We start from the raw sequence: 26,435 nt of genomic DNA, 5'->3' as shown, positions 1-26,435 counted from the left end.
ATATGTGGAATACAAAACCTCAGATATCGTATTTTAATGTCATAAATTCGGGCCGAATGTCATTTTAACATGCCTCCAAGTTTGTTTAGTCCCCCACTTTAGACCTCCACCCAACATATTACTATCAGCTCTTTCAAAATGATAATTTTGATCTTTCAAGCACAAAAAGTTAACTACTTTGTCTGAAGAGGACACAATATGGGTTCTCTCGGCCGTTCAAAATACTTGAGCTCAGCTTCGGCCCTGATAAAAGCGCTGAGAGCGTCTTCTGATCCACCTGAGGACAGCTGGCCTTCCAAGATCCATATCGCCTTGGAAGCGTACGATACAGCAGATTTTAGAGTCCCGAGGAAATCAGAATTATTGAGGGATTGGGTTTTGGAATCATGGACCAAGACTAGATTTGGGCAAGTCGAGCCGGTTGAAGTAGAACTCAAGACAACTAACAGTTCATTACCAGTGACAAGAATAACGTTCTTGTGCATCCTGATTATCACCGTCTGATATCAAATCTCAAAAACGATAATGTCTTACAGTCTCCTCCACCCCTACAGATTTTGTCTACATTTTTCTCATCCCTACCTTTGGCAGACAGCTGGACTGTTGTACCCCTGGCTGCTCAGTCTTTCAGCACTCTTTTTGATCCTCAAGATTTATCCTATAAGGTAGAGGACTGGGTTGAAGTGTGGATTAGTCTATTGAAATACTTATGCACGAGAGAGTCCAAGGGTGCTGCAAGATCACCGCTCAGTCATCTGGTTGCTATGGTAGCTGCAGGCATCGATTGCAGCCAAACTTCAGGGAGCTCCAAGAAGGTAAGTCAATACACTTTTGGATAGTCCTGACAAGACAGAATATTCAGACCGTTATCAAATCCTTCTCTACATATTCAAAAGCGTTCTTGGCACATACCCCTCTGAGGGCACGACTCAACAATGCCTTTGCAAATATTCTCTTTCATACAACAGCCTTGCAAATTTCCGACCCCCTAGAATGTCTATATTCGTCTATAGAAGCTGAGCTGGAACAGGCATCTATCGCTCAAGGATACTTGCTTGCAATTCCGTCACTATTTGAAAGCTTAATATCTATTTATCATCGTAATAGCTTCACTCTTTTCACCCAAGCGTCTAGTAGCAAAGTTCCCCATGATGTATTTGTCGCTTCCCAAGAACGAGACGCTATCCGTAACGCGCTCGAGAAAACGTTGGCATTGTTTGACAATGTTGAGACAAAACAATCGCGAGCGGATTTGCAGGGAGTAAACCCTTGGGTAGTGAAAACGTGGATATGGCAAAGTCGTGCGGCAACTTGGCAAGCGCTGGCTGCATGGGGCGGTTATATGGAGCAAGAAGAATTTTGGGGAAGATTGGTTGACGCCACCGCTAGACGAGCAGAGGCGGCTCTATCGACTTACGTAGGCGATGGATCAGGAGAATCTAGTGCATTTCTGGGCACAGTGCTTGAGGTATTGGCAACTTTGGAAAAGCTTGATCATAATCAGGCAAAGATTGGCCCTGATGTTGTGAGATGGTGTTTGGCTGTAAGTTTTTATAGTCTCTCCTGTGTATGTCGACTGCATCTAAATGAATTGGCATGCAGGCCCCTACCGAACAACAAACTGTCGCAAGCACACTTTTGTCATCCCTGCTTCGTTTTTACCAACTTACCCGCACGATACCAGCCTTCTTCACTCTTCTTTCATCTTCCTTGCACGGACTCTACGACTCTACATTACCCGATGACATTATTCAGTCCCTTTACTTTCTCACTGTGAATGGGCCATTGATTACCCAGCATTTCAGAGAAGACCTCGTTGCGGCTCTTCGTTCCTCTGTCCCTGGAAGAAGAAGAAGTGCTCATTGGAATCAGATTTTTACTGATCTCGCTACGAGTGTTCAAGCCCTTTTAAGCCTTGAGTCGCAATCAGAACGAGAATCCAAGAAACGAAAGCGTTCTCAAAGCATTACTTCTCGCTCCGCGGTCTTGATTGGCATTCAGACCCGACTGCTTTCTCATTGTCTTGAGGCTGCCGTTGACACTACGTTCGATGGGGAGCCTAATCAAGACGCCCTCTCCAATTTTCTGCCTTTTCTTGAAAATTGGGCGAGCTCGAGTGAACTGTCTAGGGTACATAGGAAGGGCGAAGTTGATAGTGGATTATGGGCGATGGCTCTCAGTCAAGCAGGACGGGTGAGGTTAATAAGAAATGTAGAAAAGGTGTTGAGAAGGCAAGTTGCAAGAGATGAAGACATACACTTCGATGTGTTAAGAGATGCTTCGTGTCCAAATGAATTACGATTGGAATGGGTTAGTAGAGAACTATTCGTTGTGATTCAAACACTAAAGACCATATAGGTACGATTAATCTTTCATCGTGCAGCTTTACAGCTACAGTTGAAGGTTGAGATACCATCTTCATTCAAGACGGAAGTTGACACTTTGCTTTCATTACTGGAAGCTACATTCGAAAACCCTGGATTTCAGGCTAATGCCCTTTGGCAAATTATTGTGCAACAAGGAATAGTTCTGCTTGAGTGAGTCACGAGATTCAGAGCATTAAATACTCAATCAATGTACTAGTTTACTGGCTACTTCTCAACAACTCTGTCGTCTGGCAGCCCTATTTGTAAAAGCGATCTCTCAGAGTTCACATATTCAACGTCTTTTTGCCACAGCAGACATATGGGAATTACAAAGATTGCGAGATGCTTTCCAAGATACACTGCTTCGTCAGTTGCCCTTGGATCCTGGTTCGTTGATACCATTCCTGGAAGCTTGCCCATTGGGGTATCTCAAGCGGAGAGCAAGGAATGAAGCTGTAGAGAGGCTCTACAGAGAAAAAGATCTGAATAAGAGTTTACCATGGTTAAGTCGTATGGCAGTTAAGAGTGACATACTTGGACCTTTGGTAAGCTTAAGATGTTTTCATAGTAATACGGTGCGCTCATTGAAACATAGGCGCGTGATGCGGATGTCTTGATTAAAGTAGCAAAGATTGCTGGCAAGCAGATAGATAATCCTTCAGTATCGGCTCTTTGGAAAACAATCATTAGGCATGAACTTCCTGCTTGACCTAGTATCAAAGTTTGCTCATATTGTTCTCATAGTCACCTCGTCTCTGCACCCACATTGAATGAGGATTTATTAATGAAGATCCTCGAATATTTTGAAAAAACAGTGAAAAGAATTCAGAAGGGAAAAAATAGCAACACAGAAAGTGTTCTACAGGCCCTTACAATGTTTTACGGCGAGGTCATGAATTACAATGTTCAAAAGTAAGACTCATACTGCGAGAGAAGCAAGATTCGGCTGATATACCATACAGTCTGAACCAATCTCTCCAATCACAAATGGTTGAATTGTGTCGACTGGTCATCTCTTACGTACAACCTCGTCTCATGAAAGACACCACATTTGCCATCTCTGATTCTGCTTCTTTAATAAACATATATAACACCTCTATCAACTTTCTACGGTGGACCGGCGCCTCTGTAGAGCAGACCAGTTTTGGTATGGATCTCGCCCGTCAAGTCTTGAAGAATGCCACTTCAACGCACCAACAAGAAACTGTGTTGAAATGTGGACAAGCAGTCTTGGAATTGTTAAGCAGTGAAGCCGAATCTGTATATGAGCCCTTAGCTGCTTCAATTGCTTTTTATTCAGTTTTTCCTGAAGGTGTGCTATATGTTTTTATCTGCAAGATCCAATTACTTATACCCATACGTCTAGCCCTAATGGAGAATACTGTTCGAAAAATTTTCAAAGATCGGAGTGAAGAAGTCGTCAAAGCATGCATTGGTCTTGCAGAAGGCAAGCTCAGATCGCAAAAATCGGCTCTCTGTGTCATCAAGGCATTGATCGGATCTTGCTCCAGTAAGTGAAAAGCGCACACATGCTTTTCGGTGAGTTTATCATGATGTAGGATCCGATATAGTCAAACAAGCTCTGCGAGCAGGTATTCACACTAACACCGGAGGGTTCGAAAATGCCATCAGTTTTATGGAAACAATAGTAGAAAGCAAGGTATGTTTCAGAAACTTTTGGCAAGAAATCCTTACAAGTACCTTCTGACTTATAGAATAGGCAACCGCTCTCCAAACGGATGATGCCCTCTTTGTCTTTCTGACAGTCTATCGCAGTCTTCTCTGTGATACTTCTGCATCAACATTTGCTTCTGTCGTGAAGATCCTTCATACTATCAGCCGCCGTCGTCCAGAACTTATATTCGCCACTTTGCCTCAAGTGATCCAAATTTTATGTTATGTCTTCCCAAAGTTCCATATCTCTCGTTCCATACTCCCGGCCGGGCAAGAGATGCAACTGAAGGGCAGTTTCGGTATTGTCGAAGCCAGGGTTTTTTCTCGTCTTCTAATTGCAGTCGCCCAAGCTAAAATTCCCAAGACCAAAATACATGAGACAAGTCCTCTGGCCAAACACGTCCCAGCTTTACTCGTAGCATATGTACGTGCATGTGCTGACCCTTCTTTGGGATACACAACAGGGGTTAGAAAAGAGCTGGAAATCGGCTTGTACGCGCTTTGTGACCTTGCCACTTCTGGTGGACGTGCTAATGCACGAGGAAGAGAGGGTGAAGGTTTGGGAACACCATTCGGTCTAGGAGAAGGTCCAGGTGGAGAAGGCGAGAAGGAGTTATGGGCCGAGTTGTGGAAGGGATGGAGTAAGGATAGATACATGGGCCAGGGATAATGTGCATGCTTGGTTTTCGTCTCCTCGTATATAGAGTATAATGAGAGAATACAAAAGCTTATTCGAATGAACAAGGAAGAGAGATGTCAATGAAGAGCAGCTGTAGCAAATCTTGCAATAAAATTTCGAAGTAGTAACAATACAGACATGAACCACTGCCTTGTATGAAGAATGAGTATTGTTTGGAATCTAATCATTTCTGTGGTTTAATCCTGCAAACAACGTGGAAAGCATGTCTTGTTGAGACAGATTCATCTGGCCAGGCGGGTATCTGCCCTGTGGGATATCTTGCCCTTGCATGGGCGGTTGCGGAGGTTGACCAAAGCCTACTGGCATCGCATGTGGGGGTCTGGGAGGTCCTTGGAAGAATGGGCCATTAGGGGGCATGGGTAAATACCCGGCGCTGGGAGGAGGCGGACCTTGAGAGAAATTAGGTGGACGCATGAAAGGAGGAAAGTCTGGTAGAGACCCCATACTGTCTCCTGAGGGGTACATGCTTGGCGGTGGGCGGGAAAAGGGCGGAAGAGACATATGCTGGGACATATGTGGTTGTTGGTGAGTTTGAGTAGAATGTTGCGATGAAAATTGTTGCGCCTGTCGTTGAGTCTGGGCCTGAGCAAGTAATTGTAAAGGGTCTGTAGGAGAGTGATCTCTAGGAACGGAAGGTGACGTTGGGTTGCCGTAAAGTTGTTGTAGAAGCACATTAGTAGGAGGTCGGTGACTTGATCCATACGTATTGGATGAAGGGATTGAGGAAGAAACATCGACAAGGGAACCAGACGAACAGTAAGGTTGACCGTGAGGAGATTCATTATGGATGAGCGGAGTGTCCAGCTTTGGTGTTAGAGCCTACAACCATATTAACAAGCATACAAACCGTAGGACGAGAGGATCATACCTTGGTGGACAATAGTCCCATTAACGTAGCTTTTCTCTGATCCATAGGATTATCGCTCTGTGGCATCTGTACGGAAGAAGACCTGGATTGCGTCTGATCTGACACACTTGCGGTTGCTCTTGCGCCGGATGCCTCAATTGGCAGTTCTCTGGTGTTATGTGTAGAACTAGTGTTATTAAAGAATTTGTGGAATCTGCTGGAGAAGGCAGACTGTGAAGGCGCCTGATGTTCAGAATCCTCAGCATCGTCTTTGCTTTCAACCAGGTAATTGTTTGCGTTCATTTCCTTTGGTTTACTTTCTATTGGGGCAGTTGGGGCAGAAGAGGAGGCTATGGCTGGATCTCCACCAAAGAAAGCAGGTAGACCACCTCTCCAATCATCAGCGTTCCTAGCTTTCATAGCTCGCTTGTGAGCCACAATCATGTCTTCACCCGGTATAAACTTAACCAATGGATCATCAGCCCCTACTATAGCAGGGTCGGCTGGAGCGGAGTCGTTCATCCACTCGGGTTGTTCATCCTCATCACGATGGTTTTGGTTCCAATTACCAGAACGTCGATCACGTGTCTGGTACGAGCGTTCTCTGTCGCGGTCTCCTCGAAATGAATGTCCGTTTTCACGCTGTTTTGATCTCCAATCCTCATTGTTGTTCTTATTGTTACGTTTTCTGGGCTGCTAATCACGTCAGCTATCAACTTATGATCTTACTGCTCAAAGACCGACCTCATCACCTCCTAAGCGCATTGTGTTGGCATTCTTCACGTTGAACTTTCCCATCTGACCTGTATACACTTTCTCGCCAGGGTTTGTGGGTGCAACATGGAGCGGTGGATCGATACCCTCTGGTAATCGTCGCAATCTTTTGATGAGCTTTTTCTCTGTGGTTTTAAACCTACCCAATATTTCTGGTACCACGGGTATTACCGCCTAGTCTGTTGCTACCACCAATGCCGCCGCCATAACCAAAGCCTTCTCCATAACCGCCGTTAGTATTGTTGTTTCGTCGGCCTGACGGATGGATGGATGCTATAGCCGGGTCCTCAAAGTTTGAGTTATTCTGGTTCGGTCTCGAGATTGTCCTAAATATCAGCCGCCACAGGGTAATCACAAGCTTACCCAAACCAGCTTTCTAGAGGGCCCATACCTTCAGGAGGTCCCCGTTTGCGACATTGTTTGCCAATGAATAACAATTCTCTTCTACTGTAAGAGATAAAGGGCCGACTCGCTTGTTCACCATCAACGTTGGTCGACCCACTATCATTCAAAATGACAGGCTGAGACGGCGTAAGGTCTGGAGACAGAGGAGAGAAGGGATTGATGTTGGGGTCTGGTGAATGGGTCTTGGGAGAAAGCGATGATGTATGTGACGTTGGTGATACTGCAGCAGCACTTGTCAGTGTTGTAAACAGTTGATTCGCATACTCACTTGGACTCATAGCGTCGATTTATGTAAAGTTGTGAAAAAAAGCCAATCAATAAAAAAAGTAGAAAAGATATAATTATACAGACTCTACATTTTGCGTGGAGGATTACAAGATGTCTTTACAAACCTAGTAGCTGCTCATTACAAAAAAGTGATGATGCCATCACTTTTAAATAGACCTATTTTCTAATGACACTAATATTGCTAGGTGCGGCGATCCCCGCCATATAAATGCCACGTCAAGCATTTAATCATGCGTGGAGGCTGTGAGTTTGAGATGGATTTCTGAAATCGATTTCCTTTCTTCCGTTTATCTCTATTCGCTTTTTTGGAGACTTGCAAATTGTTTACACATTGGAAGGCCCGGAAACTGCTCAACCAACCATGGACGTCGTCAACAACATCAACAATATTCAAAACTATGCCCGCAACTTCAAAAACTCTCTCAAAGACACCAAAATTAGACATCCAGGAGAATTCTTTGATTATCAGAGAATATCCAGGCCGAAAGACATGCAAGAGTACTTGAAGAGAGCTAGCTACAACGTGTAAGCGGTTGGCGTAGCCAAGAACATGCATTTTCGCGGTGTTTGTTGGCTAACCGCTGTCAATGATAGTCGCTATTTCTCGGCCAACTATGCTATTGTTGTCTTTCTCCTTGGTATCTATAGCCTCGTCACCAACGCCCTCTTACTCATGTCGCTTGGTTTCTTGATTGGAGGCTTTCTTGCAATCAACAGATTTGGTGTGTCTTGCTTTCTCCTTACCTAATAAAGCTTGTTTCCAATCTGTAAACTGCACAGTATCCGAGCCAATCGAATTCAACGGCAAGACTATCACACCGCAAAATCTCTACATCGGTCTGTTTGTCATTGGCATTCCTCTTCTTTGGTTTGCTGCCCCCATTTCTACATTTTTCTGGCTTGTCGGCTCCTCTGGCTGTGTCATCGGAGCACACGCCGGATTATTGGAACCTGGCGTTGAGTCGTAAGTATCAGTTGGTGGTTTCAGGCATGTAGTTGCTGACAACTGAGCGTAGCGAGTACACTGGTATAGAAGCCGTGTGAGCTAATCGGCTAGGGCCTGGCTATCTCTGGATAGATTCGCGCATGAATGCGGGCTTGATGGAATAGAATGACGCATTCGACATGCACTATACCCTCTTCTGTGTCATACTCATGCTCTTGGTGCATGTCAGTCAGATATAAGGAGTGGCCCACCAGATGCTGCTACATCTGGGTAGTCTATCGCATCAGCAACGCCCGACTAGAGCTTCCATTGGGTTGAACATTGTGTTCTCGCTTCACTTGGCGCATCCACGCTGACAACCATTGTATCAGACCAAGGCTGATGAATGTCGAGCTTCCTCGTATCTTCTTCATGACTGTTGGCATAATCTCATCACCCAAACGCTTTCCCTCCGCTTACAGTATCCACTCAATATATTCTCTATAGCTCACTCTTCCCCTTGGGTACCTCTGAGTGCCTTGAACATGGATTCCCTCTTCACATACCCTACCCATGTCCATTCTCAGCCATAAACGCGAGAGCTCCGAGTTTACCTAATACACTTTCCTCGCCCCGGCACTGCCCAAAGCAAGCTGCAATCACATTCTTTGAAACATCTTATTGTTCATATGGTCATCTTTTTTGCCCTCTCCTCATGTTGAGAAGCTTTATCAGTTAATTTTTCAGGAACAGTATAAAGCGCCCATTATATTTCAGGCACGTTATCTTTTAGTTACTAACAAAGATAAAAAAAGATTCCGAGATGGAAATGACTCCCACTGGAAATAGAAATGAAAAAGATTTTGTTTTGTCTTTTAAAATCAACAAAACGATACTTTTAAGGCAGTGATAGAAAGATCTTGTCTTATCAAGCAGCATGCTCAGCGAACGCAGTCACTTGTTGGGCGCAGCATCCAAAGACAATGCTGAGCTCTCGTTAGCAAGCCAGGCTGAGGTTTTGCTAGCACACCACAAGTCGCCCTCTGTATTGTCGTATTCTACGGTGAAGAGGGAAATTGACCTCGGAGTACACCTTTACGCTCTGTACCTTCTGCAATGTCTAGATCACGCTGATGGCGAGTATGGTATACAGTACACGCTGATGAGACAAGAGGAGGGACAGATGATACGCCAGCACGTATCAGAGGATTGCGAGAGCTTGCTGGACTGGCAGATAAGAGATGCTCGAACTCAAGAAGGAGAAGAAGATATCGCTTCTGCCGACTATATAGCAGATGAGCTCTTGATGAAAATGTTGTGGAATCAGTGGCCTATCGATGCTGCAGGTACACATTGGGCCAGCGGTGACTATCTCCTCTGTTTGGTCATGGTAGAACTGGGGTTGACCGCATCTATAGCTATTGACTTGATGTTATCTCCATTCTCAGAAGAGCCCTCATTCTGTTTATCACATCCTGTTGTAAGACATGTTCTCGCTAGGACGTGGCTGCGAGGTATCTCCGAAGAGTCGGATTTTGAGTCTTTCTCTAAGTGGAACAAAATGGAGAGATGGATAACAAGATTTAACATGCCAGTGTAGGTCTTGAACGGTTAACTCGAATACGCTTATGCTCATACTTTGCAAAATAGCTACAGCCATGCTCTTCACTTGCTGTCTTTCCTTGTCCTGTATGGTTCTACGTTAACCATAGCCATTGCTCCCATGAGATGGATTACTCCTCTTCCAATCAAAGGTGAAAAAGAAATAAATGCTATCGAGATAGTGTGGCTTGTATGGTGCGCTTCTCATTTTTTACATGTAGGTATTAATTGATTAATAAAATCCGACAAAGCTAACGTCAACTAAGACAGTGCAATATGGTGCCACTGCAGGCCAACATTTTCTCCTCTTCCCAAGTCATTTGGCTTTTATCTCGTCCTTTTTTTCTCCACTTCGTCCATATTCATTTGCACTCCTGGCTCTTTCTATTCCTACACTTACCATCTTCCTCATACTACCAACGCCGCCTTCTCTCCCAATACTTTTGACAAGGCTCATGCCATATTCTATCATCACTAAGAGTATGATCTTGAAATCCATCAAAATCATCATTCTTTTCAGTCCCTTGATCCTATCGATTTTTGGTCTGTTTGTATTTTCATTGAAGGGAGACATCTTTCGAGGATTTTCGGTTTTAGGCGAGTCCACATTCACCAATTCTGTCGATAACTCATCATTGGTTAAACCTGGAGTCTCTCCTTTTTGCACGCGACTCTCTCTTTTTTGCACATTTGTCATTGTCGTGATGATAAGTGTTATAGTTTCAGTAACCAACTTGCCAGTGCCGCCACGAAACGAATGGAATGAGTATGGGAAGCGATGGAAAGGTGCGGACAAGCTAGTAGATGATTGGGAAAAAGAGTGGGGAACTGGAGTCGGACGTGAAGCTAGGGCTGCTTGGGCTAATGCAGTGAGAAAGTATGTGAGAGGCGCGAGGCAAGAGATGTTGATAGAAGGATATGGCGATTTAGAGAAGGGTGAAAAGGTTTTCTTACAGCTAACCACTGTGCCCGTTTTTCCGCCTTTGAATATGCTGGTTCTGCCAGCACAGATTGTCAGAATCTTCGTAAAACTCACTCAAAAGCAAAAGCGCTATTGAATCCTAAAACAGCTTACAGCGTTGTTGTGTGTAAACTAAATGTATGCATGTATATAGCACCACCCAAGCAGTATCCATTCTTATTCCAGGCCCAAAGCCTTCAGTCTGGCTTTACCAATAAGCCAAACATCTCTCAATCCTCGTTCACATTCCCTCCTCCAGCCTTCTTCTTCTGGTCTTTGTATCTTTTCCAACACCACCTCCGAGTCTAGTGTGGGCCAGTAAGGATCATTAGGAGATGCTGAAAGACCCAAGGTGCTCTCAAACTCTGGAATAATTTGTGCTTTAGTGCGGCCATTCACAAAAGTGATGTATCGAAGGCCAGGGTAGACTTTGCAGTAGACCTGGTTAAGATGAGCTAGTCTATACATGATCAGTCAATTTGATTATCTCTACCAACAAGACTGACCTATCCAAGGTTTTTTCGGGTGTAGGACCTCCGTTTCCTTGCTCTTTCCCACTGAGCTTGCTTAATCCCTTGACCTCCCCTATCATGGGATGCCCGTTGATAAACTGTCCCTTTTGTTCCCACGTCCAGGCTTCTGCGACTTTAGCGCACAAGTCTACAACATCGCTGTATGTTTGTGGAAGGGAAGAGTTAGACAGACGTGAGACGACTGAAGGAACAAGAAGTGAGTGAAGAGGTGGGGAGGGCTCAAACAGCAGCGATAAGAGTAACGTCAAGGAGTTTGTATCATTTATAGAACTGAGAGGAGGGGCGATCATCTACTCTGCTTTTTATAAACACAAAATCAAAGCTCATAAGAGAATTAAAAGTTGTACAACTAGGCAAAAGATAAGATAAGATCCAAAGAGATTGGAGTCAAAATGTGGAGGCAGCGACCTCTGATTTTGCTTACATACAGTTAACTGATTGCGTCATGATAACCTGCTCCTTTTTTATATATATTTAGCCAAAGTTTTGACATTATCGATAAGAAAAGAAAAATCACTCTAGATATAACTATGCCTCGCAAGATCCCAATCTCCAACAAGCGCCGCAAAGAACAGCTTCTTGTCAAACGCGCGCTCAAACGAGGAGACATTTCTGTAGAAGACCACAAGTCTATACGGTCTGAACAAAAACTCAAGACAGAAAAGAGACGACCCGGTCGACTGTCTTCTAGGTCTGGCGGACCCACTGATTCAAGCTCAAAGAAGCTACAGTCAAAGTTTATTGCTCTTTCTTCTTACTATATAACGAGGACGAGGGATTTAGCATTCAGTTTGCCATTAGAGAGGCCCCTCCCACTGGAACGAGCAGTGTTTCCGCTTGATATACTTGAAGCAAGAGATCTGAATGGCAAGCTTGTGTGCCCTACCAGACCCAAGTTCCATCATGGTCAAACTAAAAAGGAAATAGAGAAGAATGAGGAGGGAATGTTTAAAATATGGCTTAAAAATATGCAAGAGGTGCTGGAAGAATGGGTAGATGAGGAAATTGAAACTGAAGGAGAAGACTCTGTTATGCCTAGAGGGCCTACTTGGTTTGAAACAAATCTTGAAGTGTGGCGACAATTGCAAGTCTTTCATTCTCCATCAAATCTAAACTAAACGGAAGTTGCATAGCTGGCGAGTGACAGAAGCTTCACACATTCTACTTCTCTTGCTCGACTCTAGATGCCCTCCGCTACACTGTCCGCCGTCTCTTCGTACTTTTTTGAAAGACATCAAAACAACCAAAGAGGTTATTCTCGTATTGACGAAATCAGATTTGGTAGACCCCAAAGCTCTCCAAGGCTGGAAGGAGTGGATAAACCAATGGTGGGGACAAGGAGCGCAAGTTGTGAGTGTAAGGGCTTATGATGATCAGTTTTTGCCCAACGGTTAGTGTCTTGTGCCATAATGTGTACCAACTCATCACCTTTCATAGGAAGGAGATCAAGACCAGATATACCTCAACAATCACTCAATGAGCTCATATCTGCTTTGCGATTAGCCCACCAGAGACTTTTGCAGCCACCTCAGTGGGCATCGAATGACCCAGAGAAACTCAAGGAATGGCAGTTACCCGTCCGACCATCCGTTGACTGGTCATCACTCTCAAGCAGCAACGCAGATGTCAACTTAACATGTAACGAGCAAACGGACCAGACATCTATCCAAGAATTTTCTATGACCAAAGAAGATGTGGGAGATGATATATCTCTGCAGCGAGATCCTTTGTATGAGCCTTTGACTATAGGCCTAATAGGCCAACCAAACGTTGGAAAGTCTTCGCTTCTCAATGCCCTTTTAGGAGAACAAAAAGTTCGAGCCAGTCGAACGCCTGGAAAGGCATGTGTTATTATTCATTCTGCGAGGAACAAAGCTGATGCAGGATATAGACAAAACATTTTCAAACAATGCTCTGGGGAGCCAAGAGAGAAGTCAAGATTGTGGATTGCCCTGGCCTCGTTTGTCCCTCTCTAGCAGGATCAGAAATCCAAGCACTAGCCGGAAGCATGTTCTGTTCTTTGTAGTTTAAATTGATACTGACTAGTGAGCGTTGTAGTCATTCCGGTTGCTCAAATCCCATCTCTTCCATCATGCATACTCTTTGCCTCTCATCATCTCCCTATTGAAGAGATATTTCGTGTACCGCGGCCACAGTTGGAAGATAAGGCGGACAATTATATCGAAAAACGGACATTTAGGAATGAATTACAGAAAGAACGCGCAAGGCAGAGGGAAATGGAAAAAGAGGATAGCTGGAACATTGGTGGTGTCCTTGAGGCTAGAGCAATCGATAAAGGATATTGTAGACTTTTCTCGCTCCTTGAAAGACACGATGCTGATAATGGTGATTAGTGACTGCAAAAGGGGGAAGACCGGATATAAATCGTGCCGCTAATGGAAGTGAGTTATTATAAGCATGATGTTTTATATTGACTGATGGAGATTGGATCAGTATTGAGAGCTCTGGCAGATGGTAAAATTAGATGGGGTTTCTATCCGCCTGGTATGACAGGAAAACCAGCGAAAGGAATCTGGCTAGACAATGATAAACCAAATGGAGGAAGAGACGTTGAGGAAAGTGATAATGAAGAGATTGAAGAGACGGAGCAGGAAACGCTTCTGGAGCTAAAAGAGGAAAAGGGAGAAGAGAGTGAGACAATTGAAGAAAGAAGCAAAGAGGGGTATCATAATGCCAAGGAAGGAATGAAGCAAGCCAAAGGGTTCTTCGCTGCTTTAAGTATCAGTGAAGGTGAAGATGGCCAGGAAGAATAGGAGGCTTGCGAAGAATATTTTCAAAAACAAAGTAACCTCAGTGGGCATGTATAAATATCCACGTCAACAACAAAACATAGTCATAGTCACACCAAATACCTATGTGAAGAGCACTGAGCAGATCTACAACCAATTCAAACACTCTACGCAGACAAGCCACTTAACAATGGTGAAGTCCTTCCTTGGAATGCCCACTAGTATCCCTATTCTTTCCGTATACATCTCTGAGATCCCTTCCTAACACGCCTCTGATCTGTTCCCTTAACCCTTCAGTGTCTTTACGTTCTTCTGCATCAGATTCTTCGACGAACCAAGGCTTGCTCATGTAGTTTCTCACGCCGTCGGGGAGCAGTACAACGACATTTGCTTCTGGGTCATTTGCAATATGAGAGCCGGATGGAGAACGTAGATAGCGAAGTGCGCCAGCTAATGCAGCACCAGAGGAACCACCAACAAAGAGACCTTCTTTTCTTCTACTAGGACGTCAGCTTGTGTCATGGCGACGTTTCAGAATGTAACGCACATGAGACGTTTGGTAGCAATGAATGACTCATCATCTTCAGTCTTAATCCATTCATCTATCAAGGGAGGTTTTGGGTCAAGTACTTCAGGAAAGAAATCCTGAAAATGGCGTTAATCCGCCGTTTTCACAGGCCAAAAAAACTGAACGCACATAACCAATACCTTCAACTTGATAGTTTCCCGGCTTGCCGCCACCCAAAATAGATCCTACGGGATCCACAGCCACAATTGTTGCCCTGTGAGTAGGACCAGTTGTGTGGCCATTGGTTTTTTCCTTAATGTCCCCGTAGCTTCCATTCTCAGTGTCTCGTATAGCGCGGGCAATGCCAGTGATTGTTCCGCCGGTGCCAGCCCCTGCGACGAGCAATGTAATATCTTTCCTTGGCAAGTCTGAAGACTTGAGAGCGTGCTGTGAGTTTGTTTAGCCGTAGATTTTTATTTGACTTTTAATAGACAAAGACACACCTCAATCTCGTCATAGGTCCCAAAGTAGTGCGCTAAGGGATTGTTGGGGTTAGAGTATTGGTCCAAGATGACTGAATCTGGGATGGCTTTTTCAAGAACACGGGCGATACTAATGTGGCTTTCGGGACTGTCAAATCTGTGAAAGCGTCTACCGTTAACATACTAGCCCAGTAGATTTGAACTGTCAAGACTCACGCTGCTTCTGTCCTGTAAGACCCAAATCAATACCAATGACAATGCGTACCCACAAAAGCTGACTTACGGTGTTCTTACTATCTCAGCACCAAGTGCACGAAGCATAACCTCCTTCTCAAGACTCATCTTGGCTGGAAGAGTAATGATACACCTGTAGCCTCTCAGGGCACATGCCAAAGCCAGGCCAATGCCTGTGTTCCCGCCTTTGACCAAAGTGAGCACTTGCACCCTCCAAAAATCGCAATACAACTCACTAGTTGGCTCAATGACGATACTCTTTCCTGGTACAAGCCTCCCAGTCTTTTCAGCATATTCAACCATCCGTTTTGCTATTCTATCCTTAACGGAACCTCCCGCGGAAAAGAACTCGCATTTTCCCACTTGTCATTGTGCTCAGCTGCCAGATAATATCTCTACCAAATGAACCAGCTCACATAGATTGCACTTTAGATTCTCCGCTTCTGCTATGCGATCCAGCCGGATGAGAGGGGTATGGCCTATGGCATCAAAGGCGGAGGAAAGGACGCCTTGCCAATGGTGCTGTGAAGTCGTCTCGCTTGACATGCTGTATAAAAAAAGGAAATTAAAAAAGCGAATGGAGATGCAAAAGCAAAAAAGATTGATAATGGATCGCTTACTACAATGCCGTAATATCCGTCCGTAGCGGTCACGTGATATGACAACTGGTTGTAAGTTGAACTTGAGATTTATAAAGCACAAAAGTCCTTTTTTAAAATTCTTTTTGTTTCTCCAAAAATGTCAAGGTCAGACGCCGGAAAGCTTGCAGAATGGAGGAGTATTGGAGCGAGACGTTCAGAGCAAACAGTCGAGCTCGCTACAAAAATTTTGGCCAGTGGAAATGTCGGCGATCAAGGTAAGTTTGACTGGGTGCGCATGTGGGAACGCCATTGACGAAGCAACTTGTAAAGAGTGGGCTCTTAGAGAGCAGTTAGCAATCGCAGCACTTGATATGGGGAGGATAAAGCTGGCTTCAGTATGGCGCTATTTGTAACTGACGACTTTATTCTACGACTGACAAGCATACATCAAAGGACCAAATTGAGACGCTACATGCCAAATTTCCTAATTCACCTAGAGTGAGGATCCTAGATGGACTAAGGTTAGAAGCAGATGAGGATTTCGTGCGGGCTAAGGCAGTATATGAGGACTTATTGAAGGAAGACGAGACTAATGTGGTGAGTTTTCAAAAAGTGTTTTGCGTGGTCTGATTCTTTGATGTACACAGACAGCCCACCAGCGTCTTATATCTCTATCTCTTCCATCGTCATCCGCAATCCCTCTTCTCCTGTCGTATTTGGATACTTTCTATTCAGATCCTGCGGCATGGTCTGTATTAGCCGATTTGTATTGTGAAAAGGGACTTTATTCCCAAGCATTAACTGCGTTGGGTCATATTGCCATTATCAGCAACTGGGACGATGGTGTGATCAGGAGGTCAGGCGAGGTAGCATATACGATGGGGTACTTTTCCCTACATATCGTTTCTGCGACAGCTAATGGCCGGCGGCTACAGGGACTACCAATTGGCATTAAAATACTTTTTGCGAGCAGCGGAGATGCAGGGAGGAAAGGACAACAATTCAAACACAAGCCGGACGAGGACGTGGTGGGGTATCAAGCTTGTATGTGATGACCTATCGCATAACGAACCCAACGCTCATCGCTGTAGACTATAACACGACTGTTGAATTCGCCAAACGTTAATACATCGGTCCCACAAGATATCCGCACAACGGAAAAACAGCTGAAAGACTTGGATGTACTGGCGACGGAGAGACTATTAGCCGCCAAGGGAAAGGGCATCGACGTGAGACGCCAGATGTTGGGCGAGATGGTATCCAACAGATAGTTTCAGTATATTTGTGAGGATAGCTCGAGATTGTAATGCATTGTTCGGGAAAATACTCGGTGCTCTTATCCGAAATCCAAAAACTAGATTGGACGGAAGCAAATCCCATAACGTCATGCGACTTTAACCGACTTATCGATGATTCCATCGCACTTTCTCTTTAATCTTTATATATCCTTCATTCATTTCTATTGTTCAATTTTGGTTTTGTTATCATCAAACCACCAACCACCATGTCTTTCAGGGTTGCTGCTCGTCTTTCCACTCGTCTCGCTGGACAGCGAGTGGCTGCTACTCCAGTCTTCACTAGACGGACTGCGTCGTCATCCGCTGGGCACAAGGCCGGAAGCGACACTCCATGGCTCCTCGGCTCTATTGTTGGATTTGGAGGCCTGGTATGTTTTATCTACAAGAGGTGCATGGTTGCCTTTGCTGAATGGTTTTGCTCTAATCAAGACCGCCCTCGTACTTTACCCTTCCAAAAAGACTATCGCCGAGCACGCTGTTCCTCATTCTCAAGAAAAGGTAGAGATTTCAGAGTCTGCTCCCAAGGTTGAAGTTGGCAAGGATGCGGTGCAAAACAGTAGTGCCGACAGGCCTACCGTGAGCTCGGTTGCTGAATGAGTGGCTTCAATTAACAACATCATTAGGCTTCCGAAAACCCCAAAGATATTCACCCAAACGTTGACAGGGCTCCTGACAACATTCCATCCAAAAAAGTGGGCAAGGGCCAAAAAGCTGGCGAAGACTTGAAACCTGAAGCGAAGGATGGTGGTGCCAATGCTTCTGAGATTGCCCAAATGCAAAAATCTGGAGAGGAATCCAAGGAGGGCGAGTCTAGTGATAGCGGCGTTCAAGAGGATAAAATCAAAGAGAGTCTCATCCAATCTGAAGTAAATGAGTATTCCATTCTGTGTAGATACCATTACTGATGCGTCCTTGTAGATGGCCGACGTTCCCGAAGTGGCCAAGGCCGCTGAATCCAACAACCAGTCCCCTGCCCAAAAAAGTTGAGAAAGGTCGTCCAACAACAACATTGAGGGACAGCTACAATAAATGTGGACAAGGCATGCAAAAAGAATATCATTGACACAAACGTTCACAGAGTACAGACAGCCCACAATTTACTCAGCAGCCACCTAGTGTGAAGTTTGTCCATGGTACCCATATCATCAAGATGACCACATAGCAAAAGGCGCCTGTGAATACAGTTCGGCATCTAATAGGAGCATTTATATGCCAATATTCCTTTCAGACGACATCATAGAAGTTTTGTGAATCACCTACACCTTATCGCCCTATTCTATCTAATCAATACCCCATCACATCTCCTTTGGCGCTCTTTTCTCCATTCTTCTGCAGTTTTTCTTTCGCTTTTTCAAAAGTCCTTTGCCCGCCTTACGATCCAACCGTACGTAACGACATTTGAACGGCCGATGGCTGCTTTGCTTTCTCGTCCTTTGAACCGATCCTGGTCTGGATGTTGAACTCGGGTGTACCCCGTTAGACATGACTACAGGAGATAAGACAAAGGATTGCTAATTTCCCAGTAAAGATAAAGCCGTCACTCTCAGAACAAGCCGTTTATCTTTCCTTTCATCTCGTTCCCCCGATAAGCTTGAAGCGAGTCACCTTTGTTCAGTCAACATCGGATCCTCAAAGGATTTCTCCTACGCTGTAACATATCCTTTGTGGGCTTTGTCGAGCTCGCGAAGAGGGGTGAAAGGCAAAGGAAAGAGGAACAATGAGTCACGTTCGGTTAACTTATAGTCTTTGGCCAGAGATGGTATAACAGAAAGTGCCAACCTTTCATCTGTCCACTATCTATCGTGAAAGAAAAAAAGATACTTACCATTGTGACTGTTAATATCAACGGATTGTCATTCAAGAAAGCTTACTCCAACGCGCACGCTCACGTTGATCGACTTGCAAGGGAGACAGAATCCAAAACCAAAGACAAGCTCAAGTTCTTTTCAAGCTAACCTGGTAACAAATCAAATACCCTCCATCTCTTCCTTTGCTCTTCTTTTCTGGCTCTCTTCTCCCGCAAAAAGCGACTTTTAGAAGCGTAAAAAATGTCTTTGAACCAGTATACGGGGAGCAGCGCAACCAGTGGTAGTGAGGAAGGTAAGGCTTCGTCCGGTAGTTGACGGCGGTTCGAAACTAAAGACCATCCTAGTCTTGGGTGGACAAAGTAACTCGACCCCTCTGACTACGCCTCCTTCATCGCACCACTCGCCTGAGAAGACAAACTATCAACCTTCTACCTCTCCTCCGTCTAAAGTGAACCACCAAGGCCAGATTCAAGTTGACTCTTTATCTCCTGAGAAAGCTAATCAAGGCATCGCACATATCGCCGCTGATGATATTGATCCAGCTCTGAGAGATTTGGCTAACCTTGCTAGTACGGATCTTTCTGCCAAACCTCAAGCTGAATACGCCTTGCCATGGTTACCCCATCTTACCGGAAACCCAGCTGACGATCAGCCCAATCAACCTCTGCAGTTGGATACCAACGTTGGCTCTCTCCCATCAACTCAGCCGCCCTCTGCGGATACCAACTCTCCAGCTTCACCGATTCCAGGAGCCACTTGGACCAACTACAGTGGTAGCGTTACTGATCTGAGTAACTATGCTGCTGGAATTGGAGGAGGTGAGAAACAGATCATGGACAGTATGAGCCTTCGGGTGAGTGCTGCCAGCTCTGAGAGTGGATTCGAGACAGGAGAGGCCAAAGACGCTGTGCCTCCGCCTCAAACCAAGAAAAAGTCTCATGCCAGAAAAGTAAGTTTTCCGCCTTTTGAACAGATTGTTCATCAAAAGACAATGACTGACGATGATATCAGCAACCCGAGACTCATATCAAGCGTGCTCGAAATGCGTTCATCTTGTTTAGAAAGCACATCACAGATTCAAACTTGATTCCTGCAACTGTTGAGGTAAAACATCAGAATATTTCTGTCGTGGTAAGTGTGGTGCAAAGGCAAATGTGGTTTGATGATTGACATTGCCATGTAGGCTGCCAAGATGTGGAAGGAAGCTCCTCAGGAGGTTCGACAAAAATTCCAAGAACAAGCACGACTCGAGAAAGAGGAACATGCACGTAAATACCCAGGGTATCGCTACCAGCCAGTCTTTCGTCGAACAGACATCATCCGTCGTCGTGTACGAAAGGATCCAGCCGAAGACCAAAAAGTCGATGCAGTAGCGGAAGCTCTAATCAAAGGGAAAGCTGGAGAAGCGCTGGAAAAAGAGATTAAAGAGCAATTGGTCACTCGGAGCGAAGCGAGTGAGAGCGAGACAGACAGTTTACGATCCAACAAAAGGTGATTTTTTTTATCTGGACAAAGGAAGAAGTAATGTTTGATGATATGCTGACGTTGAGAAACAGTCGTCGTAGGCGAGAGGTTGGTCAATTATCCAAGGGAGCAATTCGTGCGCAGCGTGCTCAAGCTAGAGCCAAACAAATGCGTCAAAACCTCCTCGGTACGAACTTGCTCAACATGTCATTGTACAATGCAGCCAACGCCCGTCTTGCCTCAACCACTGCCAATGACTATCACGCACAACAGGCTGCTGCTGCCGGCATGGGCGGGCCTGCTGGCGTCCATGGACACACTCACCCAGGTATGCAGTATGCCATGGATTCATACCTCCAGATGGGATACGGATTGGATGGGAGACCTGTCCAGGTGGGAGGCTACGGCGGAGAAGCGTATGGCCAAAACGCGCAGCCGGCTGCTCCAGTTCCCACAGGACACGAAGCCGAAATGTACCGACTCCCACCTATTGATGGTATGCTGAATGTCGGAAACGGGTACGAATGGCAACCTCCAAACATGGAGTACTGGGAGCAAAACAACGCCGCGCCTGACATGGCTCCTCCTGCCAACGGATACCCTGGCGGAGAAGAGTCTTACTATGCGCACAGCTACGACATGGACGGTGTACCCGTGCAAGCAATGGAATATCGCCTTCCTCCTCTCATGGAAGCCTCCCGTGAAAGGCATTCTGTCCATGAACAGGCTCCAGGTGATATCATTGCCAGTGCTTTCCATGAGGAAAACCAAAACAAAGGTTCACACAACATGCGCCAATGGACTCACCAAGGTCAACAGACACCTTCGGGACATGTCATGTTCAATGAGAGGTTGTTTGATGGGGCCTTGGGAAGTGCTACTATGCCAGAACGAACAGGAGGAGAAGATGGTTTGGGGATTTTTGATCAGGCGATTGAGAACGCAGGTGAAGTCGAACCTTGGTAGACTTGTCATTTTTAGTTGTCAGTTTATACATGGATTCCAGCAATATCATTGCTTGGACTTTACATCATACACCAATTATACCTTGGGAATGCCATCGCGATGTTACGACCTAGAACTAAAAGTCAATACCTAGTCGAGTAAAGAGTACACATGTCAACGTTATCCCTACCTAGTTGAGCAATTCTTCGACAATAATCTTTTCCTGATCCCAGATACCAGCCTTCCAGTACACGTCTTCTTTTAGTCTATCCAATACCTGTTCAAGTGTATCCATCTGGTAGACCATGAAGCTGCCGGCAATGTTGGGTGTGCCTTCTGGAAGGGATGCCTCGCGGGCTTTGGTGCCGGGACGTGGTACGATGGGCCCACTGCATACTTTTACTCTGTATCAAGCAAGCTCAAATCTACCAACACATCCAGACGTACAGACAATACCAGCGTTATCATCCAGCTTGGCTCGAGCAAGATGTTCGGCTCGGACAGCTAGACGTTTCTCTAGATAGTCGGGGTAATCGGGTGCGTACACCAAGAAACGAGGCATCTCGACGGCTCCAAGAGGTCTTTGAGTTGGATGGAGGATATACTTTTACTTGGCGAAATGGTAATGCATCAACTTTTATCTTTTTCTTTTATATTATATTTTGGACTGATCAAGCAAGCCGAATCCCGTAAGATGCCGGAACTCGGGCCGGTCGGGTTTAGGCAAGCCTATTCTCTTATACATTGAGAGCGCGCGCCTAATAAAATGCGGCCATCTCCGCCGTCGGCATCATGATGTGATACTGAATATTGCTGAGAAGAATTCTTGTTGTCATTGTTGTTTGACTTTTCCTTCTTCTTCTCAAAGAGATTAACGAGAACAGTAATGGAGGAGTCAAAGCAAGGGATATTCTCCTCACTGTCGCCAAGAAAAACCTCCAAGGTCACCAAACCTGGGGGTGAAATGGCACATCCACTCCTCGCCGCTTCTAATTCCTCTCTCAACTTGCTGACAGTAGAGCATGTGCTTCAAGCAGAATCGACTAATCCGGCACCACACACAAGTCAGAAAGCATCAGGATCATGGTCAAAAGGTGGGAGTGACCTTATGGGGGGTCTGCCATACAAACCCAGACAGCGGCATGGTGGTGGAATGGGCTCAGTGAGCAGTCCAAATAGCGTCCTGGGCTCCATGGGAGTATCACCGCCTGAATTGCGGCCAACAAAATCAACAGACTCTTTAGCGTCTTTTGTTGCGACTTCCAACAACGTGTCAGCTTCGATCATGTCGACCTCTACGTCTGCAACCTTTGCCCTTCCTTCGACACATGCAGATGCTACGGTTCAGGCAAATGAGTCTGCTGTACCCTCAACATCAAAAAGCTCTCTTTCTGGGCCAAGCGTATTGACAAGTAGACTTCAACTGCAAAGTCTCAAGGCTACAGCTCAAGGGATAAACCTGGGTAATGGCAGCATGGGCATGTCTATGATTGACGCAATATTTGAGAAGGGACAGCTAGGAAGGACAAAAGCTGGTGAAGGAGGGGATTGGGGAGATGTATTACGGATACTTATGGGAGGAAAGGTAAATGGATCATCTGAGATGACTGGGGTGCAATTACTAATGATGGCAGCAGACCGTTTTGTTGATGCCAACAACACCATCTTCATCGTTGCCAATGACTCCACCCACCTTGAGGGATCATATAGCCTTTGTATCTCCTCCAATAAGTATGATGCCATTCGTTCACCAATCCGAGTCAGAGACCAATGACGAGGGTCAGTCTGAGGAATTAGCAGAGGCTATCAGTGTACTCGTTACACTTTCCGGTTTAATGGGTACAATCAGAGGTACACGTGTGACCATTGAATCCACCATCCCGCTTGATTGCCCGATATTGCAAGCATTGAGGAACGAAATGTCGCGCCAATCAATACTGGCATCGCTTCGCCCAACACAAATAGGATCTACCAACTTCCCCAGCTTCACCATTTCTCATGAAGCTGCTATATTATCCTTCCCTCCCCCTTCAAAACACCTCTCACCTACAGAATCGGAAACAAAGGAAAAAGACAGGGCTCTTTCAGGCAAGCGAGGACGAATGAATCCCTTTGCTTCTTTGTTTGGCAGTGGATCATCTCATTCCAACCCTAATTCCGACTTGAAAATGTTAGCCTCTCCCTCTTCTATGCGACCTGAATCACTTCCCTTTGACACCGGCCTGTCTCCACCTCGTAGTCGACCTTCGTCGCCTGGCCCCTCGAGTCCAGAGCTTTTGACTTTCAACATAGAGCCAAATACTGCTGCCAAAGGACATCAGGTCATAGCATATACAATCTCCCGACCTATACGTTACAACGAAATTCATAAATCCTTGAGCAAATCCATTCGTGTACATGTCAAAGAAGCATTGGTAAGCCTACCAGAAAAAGTCATAGATAGAGTCCAGAAGCTCGCTCTAGCCAATACATGTTCAGCCGCTCACTTGACTAGCGAGGATTTACTCAAGGCGCATAAATCCCATGGATCAGACCCAGACAGTGCTTCATTACTGGATCTCAGTGACCCAAATGCTGCTGGAGAGCAGCTTCAAGACTTCATAGAGAGTATTTATGATGACTTGATAGCTCAGTATCGACAAGAAGCTGATGCAGGGTTGAGACGGAAAGGGAGTGGGAGCACTTGGGCTCGTGGGCACCTTCAATCAGAAAGAGAAGGCGAAGATGAGGAGGAAAAAGACAAAAAGAAGAAGGAGAGACGGGAGATGGATGAATCTATTGAGAGAGAGGCCAGTGATGGGACAGAGAGAGTAGAGGGCTTGCTCTGCAGATTATTATACAACAAGTAGGTCTTGAATCTTTTTGTCGATTATCGTCCTCATACTGAAACTAGGACTTCAGACTATTTTCGCCTTTGGAGTCAGATGATGCAAGGCATGATGAAGCGTTAGCTTCGCGTATTGCAGCTCTTAATATGCTCGATTTGTCGCTGGACCACCTTGGTTTGATAACACAACCGGAAGGAGAAGAAACAAAGGGCGCCATGGCTAACGCTTTGAACAGGATTGTAGAAGACGTGGGTCAAGGTAAGTGCATTCCATTTCAAAATGTTTTTTCTGACATGCGTGTGCGATCAGAGCTTCAAAAGCTGTCAAAAATGGATTGCTTGACTCCAAGAGAAAAGACTAATGTATTAATCAAGGCACATAAAATTGTTGTTGGTCAGTCAATTGGATCTTCTTTTGAACAGCTGCCACTGACCACGTACTGTTATCAGATGGCCTTGCTTCCCTTCCTGAGATTCAGCTTAGACCTGAAGGTGAATCCTATCACAAACCTCGTGAGCCTTCACCCATCTCGGCAATTTCATCTACAAATCCTACAGTCCCTGAACCTCAAGTTCCAACACTTCCTCCTACAATTTCAAAATCAACAGAACCAGTTCTTAGCCCCAAGACGACTCGCTCGAACAGGACAAACCTTGCCGAGAATGCTTCAGATGGTCCAGACCCACTTTCTGCTGGAGATATAGAGAGGACACCTCATGCGTTCACAATTAATCCAAGTCTCATCAAAAGTCCTTCTGTGCCACAACTGATACTTGATGATGCAACAAAAGATACAGAGTCAGAGAAATTACACGAAACTTTGGATCATTCTATTATTCACATGACGGATCCTTTTATCAAGCAAACTTCTCCACCATCTCAAGATTCAGCACTTGCCCCTCCAAATACCTGCCCAAAGCCCAAATCGAACAAGCAGTCCACATCTGGCGCTGACCTTATCCTTCCTATAATTATCTTCGCCGTTGTGAAATCAAATCCCTCTCAGCTAGCATCTCAGTTAATGTATCTTCGTCGGTATCGATCAGCCATCTGCCTAACTGGTGAAGCCAACTATGCTATAGTCAATCTCACCGCAGTTGTCGAGTTTCTTGAGCATGTCAATCTTTCTGAGCTTGGGTTAGGTGGAGATTCCAACAAGGTGATGAGCATTGAGAATCTGTCACCAATAGGGCTAAACTATATCGATGGAGGCAACGAAGACACTGTGAGTATAGCCAGTGCATCGTCAAGGCTGCGTGGCAGAGTAGGTGAATTCGCAGGTTCAGCTGCTGGATCAGCCAATAAAGTTATAAGCGGCGTCGTGGATACTTCATTATCTGCCCTTCGCGGACTCATTAGCAACAATCTTCCATCATCCGGTGAAGACATACACGAGGAGACAATCCGAGATCGACCTGACATGCGGCCTAGACAGGTTTCAAGCTTCTCCCTTGCAAGCGTTACGGCGAGCGTGGCTAGTATTGCTGCTGCCGCTGCTGCTCGTAACAGATCACGCGCAAACTCAAGAGCGAGCGAGCAAGTATGGAGTGGTAATCGGGAACTCGTGGAAGTCAACTCCCGGCCTGGATCAATCAAAGAAAGAGGAAGCGAATATCTGAGTAGCGAAGACGAAAAAGATGAAGATGGAAAGAATGATGATAGGCGTGAAAAGGAGTGGAAACAGACAAAGGCAGAGGGCGAGACGAGCACAGGTGTTCGAGTCGAGGGTAAAGATGACATGCAAAAACAAGAACGATTCAGTTTGAGTGATAGACTGGCATCAATTGGCGTGCTAGGAAGATTAAACAGTCCTTCAAATGCTCATAGTAGCGTGGAGGCTTCACCTCCTGTAGGAGAGTTAAGTAGTAAGGTAAGACCATATACTGTGACGAACGAGTAGATGGGCTGAGTTTTATTCAGACTTCATTTTTGCAAAACCTAACAACTACCCGATCCGTTTCGACTTCCCAAAACCACACACGTCGTTCTTCTCTTCTGGGTGGGCGGAATGACTTGCACATTACGAAGACCAATTCTCCTCAAGGAAGTATCATCTCATTGCCTCATTCAATTGCAATGGAGAAAGCCACTCCCCCAATTGAGAAGTTCATGACTTGTAGGCATTGAATCAGTAATAAGGCTGATCAAGCTGACATAGTTGTGTTAGGCGAATTAGAAGATATTCGATTATCTGAGATTAGTGAATTGTTGCGAGACTACCGACGGCTGGGAGCTATCATTAATTCATTAAACGCCCAATCGCCGAGTATCTTATGACAACAGCTAGTCTAACTAGCATTGCCAGCACTATTAGGAGGACTTTCTACATCTTCCGTGTTTAAACATACATTATGCATTATTCGTTAAACAGGTATTAATTCATTGGTACAACAAGAATGGTAATTTTGACTCAAAAACCTTCAAAAAATTTAACACCTATTGCTGAAAAAAGTGAAGTCAAT

The 26,435-nt window shown here is 45.3% G+C and overlaps 12 protein-coding genes across 12 annotated transcripts; 8 read left to right on the top strand and 4 right to left on the bottom strand.

Annotated features, from left to right (window-relative positions):
• Window positions 1–198: 198 nt before the first annotated feature.
• L203_104937 (uncharacterized protein) lies at window positions 199–4,710 on the top strand (the record flags this gene model as incomplete). The annotated part of the gene is made up of 12 exons (XM_066214310.1): window positions 199–407; window positions 461–815; window positions 863–1,543; window positions 1,603–2,310; window positions 2,359–2,537; window positions 2,584–2,911; window positions 2,962–3,056; window positions 3,111–3,278; window positions 3,329–3,678; window positions 3,733–3,876; window positions 3,926–4,026; window positions 4,087–4,710. 12 exons carry the CDS (start codon window positions 199–201, stop codon window positions 4,708–4,710), a joined length of 3,942 nt encoding a protein of 1,313 aa, XP_066070407.1.
• A 189-nt stretch (window positions 4,711–4,899) lies between these two features.
• On the bottom strand, window positions 4,900–7,044 carry L203_104936 (uncharacterized protein; the record flags this gene model as incomplete). Its single annotated transcript, XM_066214309.1, has 6 exons — window positions 4,900–5,559; window positions 5,609–6,280; window positions 6,332–6,486; window positions 6,533–6,675; window positions 6,725–6,986; window positions 7,035–7,044. 6 exons carry the CDS (start codon window positions 7,042–7,044, stop codon window positions 4,900–4,902), a joined length of 1,902 nt encoding a protein of 633 aa, XP_066070406.1.
• Window positions 7,045–7,415: 371 nt separating this feature from the next.
• On the top strand, window positions 7,416–8,098 carry L203_104935 (uncharacterized protein; the record flags this gene model as incomplete). Its single annotated transcript, XM_066214308.1, has 4 exons — window positions 7,416–7,579; window positions 7,649–7,776; window positions 7,835–8,018; window positions 8,071–8,098. 4 exons carry the CDS (start codon window positions 7,416–7,418, stop codon window positions 8,096–8,098), a joined length of 504 nt encoding a protein of 167 aa, XP_066070405.1.
• Window positions 8,099–8,916: 818 nt separating this feature from the next.
• Window positions 8,917–10,639, top strand: L203_104934 (uncharacterized protein; the record flags this gene model as incomplete). The annotated part of the gene is made up of 4 exons (XM_066214307.1): window positions 8,917–9,343; window positions 9,398–9,575; window positions 9,630–9,798; window positions 9,848–10,639. The coding sequence occupies 4 exons, from the start codon at window positions 8,917–8,919 to the stop codon at window positions 10,637–10,639; spliced, it is 1,566 nt and encodes a 521-aa protein (XP_066070404.1).
• Window positions 10,640–10,719: 80 nt separating this feature from the next.
• Window positions 10,720–11,365, bottom strand: L203_104933 (uncharacterized protein; the record flags this gene model as incomplete). Its single annotated transcript, XM_066214306.1, has 2 exons — window positions 10,720–11,002; window positions 11,049–11,365. The coding sequence occupies 2 exons, from the start codon at window positions 11,363–11,365 to the stop codon at window positions 10,720–10,722; spliced, it is 600 nt and encodes a 199-aa protein (XP_066070403.1).
• Window positions 11,366–11,605: 240 nt separating this feature from the next.
• On the top strand, window positions 11,606–13,849 carry L203_104932 (uncharacterized protein; the record flags this gene model as incomplete). Its single annotated transcript, XM_066214305.1, has 7 exons — window positions 11,606–12,159; window positions 12,209–12,465; window positions 12,513–12,916; window positions 12,967–13,081; window positions 13,134–13,379; window positions 13,430–13,477; window positions 13,530–13,849. 7 exons carry the CDS (start codon window positions 11,606–11,608, stop codon window positions 13,847–13,849), a joined length of 1,944 nt encoding a protein of 647 aa, XP_066070402.1.
• Window positions 13,850–14,009: 160 nt separating this feature from the next.
• L203_104931 (cystathionine beta-synthase) lies at window positions 14,010–15,595 on the bottom strand (the record flags this gene model as incomplete). Its single annotated transcript, XM_066214304.1, has 8 exons — window positions 14,010–14,322; window positions 14,373–14,470; window positions 14,523–14,780; window positions 14,837–14,972; window positions 15,032–15,043; window positions 15,099–15,234; window positions 15,286–15,411; window positions 15,466–15,595. The coding sequence occupies 8 exons, from the start codon at window positions 15,593–15,595 to the stop codon at window positions 14,010–14,012; spliced, it is 1,209 nt and encodes a 402-aa protein (XP_066070401.1).
• A 192-nt stretch (window positions 15,596–15,787) lies between these two features.
• Window positions 15,788–16,901, top strand: L203_104930 (uncharacterized protein; the record flags this gene model as incomplete). The annotated part of the gene is made up of 6 exons (XM_066214303.1): window positions 15,788–15,905; window positions 15,961–16,025; window positions 16,084–16,227; window positions 16,278–16,513; window positions 16,566–16,674; window positions 16,722–16,901. The coding sequence occupies 6 exons, from the start codon at window positions 15,788–15,790 to the stop codon at window positions 16,899–16,901; spliced, it is 852 nt and encodes a 283-aa protein (XP_066070400.1).
• Window positions 16,902–17,134: 233 nt separating this feature from the next.
• On the top strand, window positions 17,135–17,915 carry L203_104929 (uncharacterized protein; the record flags this gene model as incomplete). Its single annotated transcript, XM_066214302.1, has 4 exons — window positions 17,135–17,296; window positions 17,358–17,504; window positions 17,552–17,794; window positions 17,847–17,915. The coding sequence occupies 4 exons, from the start codon at window positions 17,135–17,137 to the stop codon at window positions 17,913–17,915; spliced, it is 621 nt and encodes a 206-aa protein (XP_066070399.1).
• Window positions 17,916–18,976: 1,061 nt separating this feature from the next.
• On the top strand, window positions 18,977–21,166 carry L203_104928 (uncharacterized protein; the record flags this gene model as incomplete). The annotated part of the gene is made up of 5 exons (XM_066214301.1): window positions 18,977–19,028; window positions 19,081–19,685; window positions 19,748–19,867; window positions 19,920–20,227; window positions 20,293–21,166. 5 exons carry the CDS (start codon window positions 18,977–18,979, stop codon window positions 21,164–21,166), a joined length of 1,959 nt encoding a protein of 652 aa, XP_066070398.1.
• A 59-nt stretch (window positions 21,167–21,225) lies between these two features.
• On the bottom strand, window positions 21,226–21,707 carry L203_104927 (uncharacterized protein; the record flags this gene model as incomplete). Its single annotated transcript, XM_066214300.1, has 4 exons — window positions 21,226–21,275; window positions 21,336–21,349; window positions 21,397–21,541; window positions 21,593–21,707. The coding sequence occupies 4 exons, from the start codon at window positions 21,705–21,707 to the stop codon at window positions 21,226–21,228; spliced, it is 324 nt and encodes a 107-aa protein (XP_066070397.1).
• A 324-nt stretch (window positions 21,708–22,031) lies between these two features.
• Window positions 22,032–26,250, top strand: L203_104926 (uncharacterized protein; the record flags this gene model as incomplete). The annotated part of the gene is made up of 7 exons (XM_066214299.1): window positions 22,032–22,730; window positions 22,783–23,990; window positions 24,047–24,231; window positions 24,283–24,366; window positions 24,423–25,843; window positions 25,894–26,089; window positions 26,141–26,250. The coding sequence occupies 7 exons, from the start codon at window positions 22,032–22,034 to the stop codon at window positions 26,248–26,250; spliced, it is 3,903 nt and encodes a 1,300-aa protein (XP_066070396.1).
• Window positions 26,251–26,435: the final 185 nt, after the last annotated feature.

The sequence above is a fragment of the Cryptococcus depauperatus genome, chromosome 6 (genome assembly GCF_001720195.1).
Source record: "Cryptococcus depauperatus CBS 7841 chromosome 6, complete sequence".
Taxonomy (NCBI): domain Eukaryota; kingdom Fungi; phylum Basidiomycota; class Tremellomycetes; order Tremellales; family Cryptococcaceae; genus Cryptococcus; species Cryptococcus depauperatus.
The sequence above is the reverse complement of the archived record's forward strand: the minus strand, read 5'-3'. Positions and strand labels throughout refer to the sequence as shown.